Source organism: Barbatula barbatula (assembly GCF_947034865.1).
Source record: "Barbatula barbatula genome assembly, chromosome: 12".
NCBI classification, from domain to species: domain Eukaryota; kingdom Metazoa; phylum Chordata; class Actinopteri; order Cypriniformes; family Nemacheilidae; genus Barbatula; species Barbatula barbatula.
In genome coordinates this window covers 5,007,329-5,017,584 of record NC_136775.1, presented here as the reverse complement: position 1 = coordinate 5,017,584, position 10,256 = coordinate 5,007,329, and the positions used below count along the sequence as shown (strand labels likewise).

The following is a 10,256-nucleotide window of genomic DNA, read 5'->3' as shown; positions in this document are numbered from 1 at the left end:
CGAGGAATGGAGAGGGGCGGGGTCAGAGACAAGACCGGAGAGAACGCATATTATGTCATGACTGACAATAATATGCTTCTCTCCACACAATAATATGCTTCTCTCCACACATGGCCCTGTCATGATCCTGCCACTAGTAAATCAAGACACGAGAAAGCAGGATCATGACAATGGTTCAATATATTTGTTAAAATATTCTGAACATGTTTATGTCACATCCACAATGCAAAATGGCATGTCCATAACGCTGCAATTGCCCAATGGCTTTAAATAGATCAATGGTGCTCAACTAGTTAAACCATGGACCTCACATGCTTAAATTTATGCAGAAGTATTAACATGAAATTAAAAGGTTGAATATTGAAAATAGACAATTTTGATTTTTAATTTGGTTAGCATAACACTTTTTAGTCTTAATGCAAGGAACAATATTTATGTATACATATTTATTCATTTATGCATGATTTAGTTACATGCTTCCATATTAAGTTACTATTTATTTTTTACATATTTTATGTTCATAATAATTCAAATGATTTATATTACAACAATAATTTACTTATTTTTTAACAAACTCATGCGAATAATTTTTTGACACACATTAAATATTTACATAGATTATTAATAAAACCAAGTATTTATGAGTCAGAAACTGAGCATCTTTTAGAAAACATTTAGACCTTTATAGTGATTGTGTTGGTCTGTCTCTTAGGAACTGGCCTTACCCCTCCATGGGTGTCCTGACCTATTTGTGAGATCCCATGTGGAAACGTAGGTCATTCTAGTGCTCGTTTTTCATCACCACTGTCAGGTCTCAATGGAAAAGAGAACAGCTTCACCAGTGTCCTTGACTTCAAACAGGAAGGATACTCTCTCTGTCCAAAACATCAAATGATTTGGCTGTGCCTTCCTTGCACCATAAAAGTGTTGCGTCTTCATAAAGTTCTTAGTTGTGTTTTATTCAAGTATCAACATAGTCTCAAACCTTTATCCTTAAATTAAATTGCTTAGCAGAAGGAATACAAATATACACAAACATAGACAATAAGACAATTGTTAAAATACATTGAAATTATGGAGCTGTAAATGAAAGTATAGTATTAAGGTCAAAACTATCTAGATTTGGAATGAAAAATGTTTGTGTTTATATTGAAATATTCAATAACATTGACTTTTGAATGCAGACTTGGCAGATCCGAGCTCAGTTTGTGCTTGGTAAGATCACTTGTGAAACTGTAATGGTGACATCTGACATTTTTGTGCCCTTTCTCAAGAGAAAATTGAGACTAGCAAAAGTTTCTATTTGCTCACATTTCATCTTATTTCCGTCTAGGAGCATTTACTGTAATATGAAAGAGATCTCATCAGTGATTTGTCCTAAATGACAACGTTTTCTTATCATTTTCTAATTGCAATGTACATAATATTTACGATGTAAAGTAAACATTTTATTAAAAAGTGGAAAATGTTTGAAGTGATATTTCGAATGAACTATGGGGGATTTGGTTAGCATTTTCAACAATGAGATAAAATACACTCAACTGCTCATGTGACATTTGTTCCAGACATTATTCTTCCCAGTCAAAACAGTCGCCAGCCTCAGGAACTGCTTCCCTGATTAAATGATGTCTGCTGTTGTGTTTGCACCAGTGAGAAATAGCGGTGACACATTAGGAGAACTGTGCGTCTGTCATTCTGCTCTTGATCTACAAAATCAGACCTTTTATACAATGCTGTTTTCTTCCTCATCACTGATTTGTGGCTCCCATGTCAAAATAGTTTTCCATCGAAGTGATACATAGTGCATGAAGAGTTGGCCTGCGCAGGGTAAACAAAGCTGTAGATCACTGCCTGATGGATTACATTAATGCCCCTATAGTGACCAAAAATCTCCTGAATCAGAGCTAGTTATTGTAAATCTCTTTCACAAACGACTTCCCTTTATGTCCTTTATATCCTATTTGTGCTCCACTTTCTTTCTGCTCATTCATGAATACATATACACACACTCACAGATAGACAGACGGTTCATTCTAATTGCACATGCTTGCTCGCATTCGCGTCTGAATCAGGAAGACAGGTCGGGAAGGCATCAGTCACCTGGGGAACACACAGCCCTTATCTCTGTAGATCAAACACATTCAAATGCACACTATATATAGCTCATGCAGGGTACTGCCGGGTGTTGTTTTCCTCTGATTGAGTCCCATATGAGTCTGTGAATTTGTGTTGTTAAAGGAATAGTTCAACCAAAAACACAACACAAAACTAGAAATATTTCACAGGTCCACACAGTAACAGTGAAACATATCTGTTATCTTAAAGCTCTGAATTGCAGTATTTTCTCATTTATATTATCATAAATATATGATCATGTTTACGTGAACTGATCTTGAAGCCACTGAAAGCAAAATAAAGAATCTAAATACTCAAAGGTTGTATGTTGAAAAAAGCCAACCACCTTTTGATACTAAACATTTCATCATACATGCAACGTGGAAGAAAATCTAGGACAACCTTCAAAAGGAGAGTGCTGGTTTCATAATATTCAGAAGAAAAAGAGATCCCACAGTATCCCATCTGAATATAATCCGCAATTGACAGAAACAGGACAGTGGAATGCACGCTTCAGTCTTGATAGATCTGTTTTATCAAGTGCCAACTATAATATAGTTATCATAATCTCTTTACAGTTCAAATTAAAGGTTTAAACAGAGTTTATAGTCCTTAAGGCATCTAAACATCTATAACAGTCAATGGTTATAGCCAATATTCCTTAAAAGTGCAATCTCTGCTGTAGGGGAACCCAAAAGTACAATTAATGGATTACATTGCATAGTTTGATATTTCATGTTCCAGGCTGTGGACGTTGCATACAGTGTATTTATAAGTCTGCTGATGTCTCCAAAGAGATTGAGGCTATTTGTTTATTTTTGATTATATTTTCTACAATGAAAAGGTGTCAGAGCTCAAGTCAGTGATATGATGCTATGGGGTTACTAAGGCGTTGTTAGCGGTTTTAAGCATGTTTAATGGTTGCTGGATTATGTACTAGTCAAAGTCAAATACGCTCACACTCCGGTCCTGAGATTCGGCTCTGGTGCCATCTTCAATCCACATCCGGATTTTCTCACTCTCCTCATCAAATGGCGACCGCAGTTCTCCCGTCTTACTGTGTTCCACAAAATAAAGAAAGTCATACAGGTTTTGAATGAAATGAGAGTAAATACATTATGATCTTTATAGACCACTTCACAAGATTCACTTCCACTTTTTTATAAAATCCTACAAACAGTTTGTAATTCAATCTTTAATTCAATCAAGATATGTGTTCAATGTTTTACTTTGGTTATATAAATGTTCTGTTGGTTGTATTCTGTTCAAACTGAATACTAAAATGGGAAACTCTTCTGCAGCATTGTTTATGTCTTCTGAAGTGGTCTTTAGGTTAAATCATTTAGAAAACAAAAAGCACATTAATTAAAACTTTAACCCGAATTTTATTATTGACTAAGACCGCCCGAATGTATTCGCAAGTAAGGTGGGTGTCAGTACACGATCGGTACAATTGCTTTGTAACCTGATGTTCCAAATATGGTAAGAGGCGTTACATTTTTGTTCTCACACACTTGCAGTATTTAACCAATCACGATGTGCTGGTTAACTGGCCAATCATAGCACACCTTGCGTTTCATAGCGATGAGTTTTGAAAAAATCTGCGCGTTTAAGAGAGGCGGGGCAAAGAGGAGATACAAAAATGCTCTGTATGTGGAAAATACAGCGTTTTCTAACCTTTAATCGTGTAAACAAATTGCATTTCATCTAAAACAAAAGATAATATTAGTTTTAGCCTTGTCATGACCCCTTTAAGTTATCATGAAGTCATTACCTGGAAATAAATGACTTTATTTTTAATATTTTATTTGTATTTCAATGTCATTTGACTGACATTTAGAGATTTAAGGCTTATTATATATTCATCTTGTAAAATAATAACAAGTTCATGCAGGGTAAATTATCGTTCCTGTCTAGCTGTCTTCAGCGAGCCGATTGATTCAGTAAGCTTTTAAGCTCTGAATGTCTAGCTGTAACTCTTTCAGAGCAACGTGTCAATTAAGCCATGCATCTTTGGGCAGGTCCCCAGACTTTCTGTGGGGAACTGTTGATATTTTCAAAGGATCAATGGGTCGCGGGAATTACGTGCAGGGATAAAATGTTGCTTTGTAAATGCATACCAAAAAACAAGCAAACAAAAATCAGGACATATATTTTATTAAATTGAACAGTATAAACTAGTAACTTATAAACAGTCAAAATGTTGCACATAGATAAACAAAACAATCTTTAAAAAATGTTATAAGGGATGATTAAATTGTATGCCGAAATTTGATGATAAAACGGTTTTAAACAGAAATGCACGCATGTACGTAGAGACAAGCCATGTGTAGGCCCCGCTAAAAATTAACGGCATGCATTGTAATGAGCCGTTATGAGCCGTTACTCTGTTATGAGCCGTACAGCATCCCTGACTCAACCAATGATGTGAGTTTGGAGCGGGGACAGCCTGCTTGCCGACCAATGGCAGACAGGTGGAGTGCTTAGTACATTTGTTTGAAAATAGTCATTACTTTTTGCAATTCCGTTTTTTGTCATGCTAGTGTCACAGAAATTACACACTTTCAGCTGAAAAGGCTTTGCTGTCCTTTTCAAGACCTCTCTCTCTCTTTCTCATCATCACGCACACTCACACACTCTTTCTCTTTTAGTATGTAGGCCTTCTGTTACCACCAGAGATCTCCTGCGCTACTGCGTGTGCTCGCTCGCTCTCGCCCCTGCAACCGCAGCATCTCCAGCACGCTTGTGGCGTAGGCGTCACGCAGATTCACCCCTACCGCCGACATATCCGAGGCCGAGTTGCGAGTCAGCCGCTTCAGAGCCTCTCCGTGCCGAAGCGCCGCCTCCTTCATTTTAAGAGTGAAGTAGCAGGCGGAGAAGCGTTCGTTGATGATGGCGATAGGCAGCGCGAGGATGAGGATCCCGGAGAGGATGCAGATAAAGGCCATCACCTTTCCCAGGGCAGTGTCGGGACGGATGTCTCCGTAGCCCACCGTGGTCATGGAGGTGGTGGCCCACCACCAGGCACTGGGCACATTGATGAAGGTGGTCTCTGGCATGTCGTGTTCGATGGCATATTCCACTGTGGCGAAGATGGAGATGCCGACAGAAAGGAACAGCATCAGGAGACCGACTTCCTCATAGCACTGAGCTATCGTCATGCCCAGAGATTTGAGACCTGATGAGGAGCACATAAAGAATGACATACCTGTATGATTTTTTCCTCTGCTAAATATAAGAGAGGATATTTTGAAGAATGTTTATGACCAAACAACATTGGGGCGCCATTGAATTCCATTGTATGAACAAAATAACATATTTCTCAAAATATATTATTTTGTTCCAATGAAGAATTCATTATGAACAGGTTTTTAACTATATGAGGTTGAAAAAATGACAGAATTGTTATTTTTGGGTGACCTATCCTTTTAAATAACGACCCAATGAGAAATAAGACCACATCAATAATACAATTACATAAATGCTGCTCCACCTGCTGAATTTGCATCAGTGACCACATGATTTTATTCTTGGTAAAACATTTTCCATAGAGATACAATTTCTCTCACTGAAGGTGGATACACGTCTAACAGATTTTCCTATGCAAACAAACTGAAACATTAAAGGATGCCTACAGAAAAACAGAGATACTGTTTCAGAACAGAAATGAAATATAGGCTGGCCTTTCAAAGATAGTGCTGTACAGTATCGCTTGTATAGAGCCTCTTGGATGCATACAATCTGTTGGGCTAGATTATATAGGTTACATCCCACAGGGCCAAATGTTTTTTTAGTGCATTTAAAATCTCAAATAGCATCTGTCAGTCTGTGAATCTTGATACCAGTCAGGAAGTGATATAACATTAATCAAAGTATCTAGGCTTTAAACATAGACACCTTAAAACAGCTGCTACACTTTCTCACTCCAAAATGGCACAGAGAAAGGCTTTATCATTTTAACCGCATGGTTCACAGAGCTTAACCTACTATGGTTTTAAAAGAGCTTAACCTACCATTTCTCTCTGCTTTAAATCTCGCCAACCGGAGGGTTCTTCCGTAAAACATGGAAGTCAAGAATGCATAAAGCCCATTCATTGTTATTTGGTTTGTCTTGCTTTGATCATTTTAGATCCTGATAATAAACACCTTCAAAGAAGCAAAGAATCCCACAGATGAGAGAGACTGTCTGAGGTTCCCTATGTGGATTATCTTTCATATTTTCGTGTGTCAGATTAGAATATTGTTAAAGAAATAGTTCACCCCAAAATATTCAGATTAATGCTGATAATCTTTTAGTCACCCTCACATTGTTTAAAACCTAAATACTAATCAACTTGTATATGGGCCAAGGTTGTTTGGTTGCCAACATTTTTTAAAGAGTAAATATTACAATGTCCTTAAAATTTCAGGCAGTGTGTAATGTTGCTGTGCGTGCTGATGTTGGTTGATGGTTTGTGCAAATATCATATGCCATAAACAAATGGGACCCCTTGAGTAGTTTATATTAGGCCTAATTTTAGGCCTATTCAGCAATAATTCATTAAACAATAATGACAAAAAGTAAAGAATACTGTGGCCTCAAGAGACTTCCATACAAAGCCACTATGACGCATCTCCGTCATTCAGCGTTTGTCCGCATTAATCCGCATGTAATAAAGGTGTTTGCAAACAAACACGCATACTATTACTATAGACAGTAACGGACATTTGTAAAATTTTAAGCTGTGTTTGGCGTCTATTCTGGACGGAATCTGGAAAATTATGTCCTGAATGAAGTGATCGCCCTGCATTTATAACAACCGTGTGCATGACGTAGAGGGCGTAAAGGATCCTGTTGCCTGGCTGTATGATGACTGAGCGCACATCCCAAAACCCCAATCAACCCCAAATAAATATAAATTTTTGCAATTTACGGTGATCCCAGTGAGGTCTAAAAATACGGAAATCCGTATGTTGAAACATCAAATTCCTGACATAATTTCCTTTATTTCTTCATTAGGCCTACTTTGTAGCTGCATTTTACAGAAGTATTCTTTTTCCCATAAATACAATATCAAAGCCTTCTGGGGCTCAGTAGGTTTTTGGGCCTTACGGATCTGCCTCTTCCTCCGAGTTTAGGAATACTGTCAAATTGTGAATGGATAAATAGTTTTACTCTCTCTTATACTAAAAATAGTCTGCCGGAGTTCATGAATTATTTCATACCCCAGGTTGAGAGTCTATGAGCATATGATGCTAAAAACTATGTTTTTTCCTTTTAAAATTCCTTCGCTGATATCATCTGGATGGGGTATGTTTAATTCATTTTCAAATGGGATTTGAGAGCTGCTATAGAGGAATTTTTTGTGAATATCAACTTAAATTTGTCGCTCACACAAACCTATTGCAATATAGTTCTTAAAGGATAGTTCACCTAAAAATTTAAATTTCATCTTTTCTCACCCTCGAATTGTTACAAGCCTGAATACATTTCTTTGTTAGATATTTTAATCACCACTGACTACCATAACTGGATTGACTCCCATGGTAGTCTTTATGGGCGTCAATGATGATCCAAAACGGCTTAGTTACCAACTTTAAACTCCCTTTAAGGCTCAATACACTTTTCCATTAGATTGCGGGTGTGCATTTTGTGCGTGCTTTCAATAAACACAAAATAGCAAATGAATACAATAAAAATGAGGAGGTTTGTCACCTGTAGAGTGTCTGCCAAGTTTTAGCATCCTCAGAGACCTCATCAGTCGCAGGACCTGAACCACCCGTCCGACGTTCTCCAGCTCCGTCGACTCCCCATGCAGGCTCTCCACAGCCAAAGTCACATAAAATGGCAAAATAGCCAGCAGATCTATGATGTTCACCACGCTCCTGCTGAACTTACACTTATCCCTAACACACAAGAACCTGAGAACCAATTCACCTGTGAACCAGATGATACAAATGTATTCAAGAATGTCCAAAATGGGAGCCCCAAATATAGTGAAGTCAAGCGAATTTAGAGCCATGTTCACAATAGACACCACCACAAAAAACATGGACAGTGTCCCAAACGTCTTGGCCGCCTTGGAGGAATCTGGCTTCTCCATGAGGTCCCACAGGCGTTTCCGCAAGTCCTGGCATATAAGGCCGCTAAAGTCCTCCTCCTCACTTTCCACGACTTCACCATCATTAATATCCAACGACTCCTTCATTTCCTTCCTTCTGTAGTATTTGTCCCTGCAACAGCTGTCTATGCGGAGCTCGTCGATGCCCCAGTATTCAATCTCCTGCAGGAAGGAGATCACACACAGCTCCTCGCGAACGTGCAAGTGACCTGTCTTGTAAAAGTTCATGATGTACTGGAAGGTCTGCGAGTTGCGGTCAAAGAAGAACTCGTTCTCCATGAAATCTGCATCGTCGCACAGGTCTAAAGCAGAGTCTCGGGTGGAGAGGGCCAGCTTACCCAAGCGTGTCTCGGGGTAGGAGGCCAGCAATTCCTGAGAGAGAATGTAGCGACTGCCTCCAACATTTATAAGGAAGAAGTCCAGCGGATCATCACTTGACAGAACGGGCTCGCTGAAAAAAACGCTGGAGTTGGAGGACAGGAGCGAAGCGCCATCCTCGTACAGCTCCGCTGGACTTGATGCATCTGCGATCATGGTGTCCTGTGTAACGTCGAGCCCTGAAAGACCTAGAGGGAAACATGTAAAGTGCATTAGTTTGACAGACCAAAAAATGGAGTATCAACGTGAACGAACATTATGGCTGTGAGTCTTTACAGTGAAAAACGATACATTGTCTCCAGATTAAGACAATAAAGGGTGTAAAGAAAGAGTCTGTGTATATAGTAGTTAAAAAATCAAATATGTGCATTGACTGAGCAAATTCCCTTAATGAATATTTTTTATTCTCTTTTCACCATCACTTTTCAGATATCATCCAGGGGAGGGAGAATAAAAGCCTTTGGCAGTGTCCTACTTGTTCAAAGCGGCTGGTTGAGATTTAAATATTTTAGCTGCCCTGTCTAATTAATGGAACTACTATTCTTGTAATCATTAATTCTCTTTGGTAACTTTGACTCTATAAAATTGTCACGATGGTCATTTTAAAGCCTGCATTTTTAACAAGAACCTTTGAGAGGCCACTGAAGAAAACTGTGTGTTGCAAGGACACAGAGATCGCTGTATAAACATTATCTATCAAAATGGCACATTTCATTTCTCAACATGTTAGTTTAATTCTTGAATTCCTGACTTTTTATTAGTTAAATGAATTTAGAGCAAACCACTCTAGCAATCTAGTTCGATCTGTCTTCTACATTTTAGGTTTAAACGTTTGCCTGACTTTCTTGCTTTCAACACTACCAGCGTAATACTCCTTAATGTGATCAAGCAAGAAGGTCCAAACGGAACAGAAAGCATTTTTAGAGAGGAATAATGAAGTAAAGACTTTGTTAGTCTGCTATAAATGTGAAGACTCAGTGTAATTATTCTGAAAATAACAATTATGCATGAAACAATTATTGTATTAAATATAAAGATTATCTTTTACTCAAGCTGACCCAAACACCATGTAATGTAGTGCAAGACAATTAAGGCACTCTACAAGACTTTAAAAAAAACATTTTCGTCTACAAATATATTGCAATGTAAAAAATAATAAAATTCATAATATTGATCTGCTAGTAAGTGAAGACACCCACCTCCAGACTATAAGCCAACCCTGCCAAGTCGTGCGCTTCCATCCATTTGTCTCTTCACCATTCAACCTTTCAAAAGATGTTGAGCTTCAGACAAAAAACTGACGTGCAATACACCCGTGACCTTCATAGTGCAAAACTGATGCAGTTAATGTTTCACTCGCTCACCGGAGTTGGAAACAGTTCTTTGGCGCGCTCACGCACCTTCCACTAGCGTTTTAAACGCGATGGAGAGGGTGCGAGCCATCAACCAATCAGGAGCTTCTCCACGCTGCTAGGCAACAAACTCCAGACACTTATTACAAGCGGTAAAAATTAGACGCGATTTAATCTTCTAAAAAAACAAAAACAAGTCTCCGCTATGCGAGACACCTGTATGCGCACCGCACGTACCAGAAAAGCAAACCGCGCTTGTTCCTCGTGGGTGGGTCAACTTTGCCCTTAAACCTACGCTTGATTCAAATAA

The 10,256-nt window shown here is 38.6% G+C and overlaps 1 protein-coding gene across 1 annotated transcript; it reads right to left on the bottom strand.

The window, feature by feature from the left end:
- Window positions 1-4,257: 4,257 nt before the first annotated feature.
- On the bottom strand, window positions 4,258-10,210 carry kcnv1 (potassium voltage-gated channel modifier subfamily V member 1). Its single transcript, XM_079470327.1, has 3 exons — window positions 9,794-10,210; window positions 7,811-8,782; window positions 4,258-5,293 (listed from the first exon to the last, which is right to left on the bottom strand). The coding sequence occupies exons 2-3, from the start codon at window positions 8,748-8,750 to the stop codon at window positions 4,782-4,784; spliced, it is 1,452 nt and encodes a 483-aa protein (XP_079326453.1). The 5' UTR covers window positions 8,751-8,782; window positions 9,794-10,210; the 3' UTR covers window positions 4,258-4,781.
- Window positions 10,211-10,256: the final 46 nt, after the last annotated feature.

Excerpts from the sequence above, each read along its gene's own strand:
- kcnv1 (XM_079470327.1), bottom strand. The coding sequence starts at position 8,750 with ATGATCGCAGATGCATCAAGTCCAGCGGAGCTGTACGAGGATGGCGCT. Across the intron at positions 5,294-7,810 it reads ACTTGGCAGACACTCTACAG|GTCTCAAATCTCTGGGCATG; the intron begins GTGACAAACCTC and ends GCTCCTCATCAG.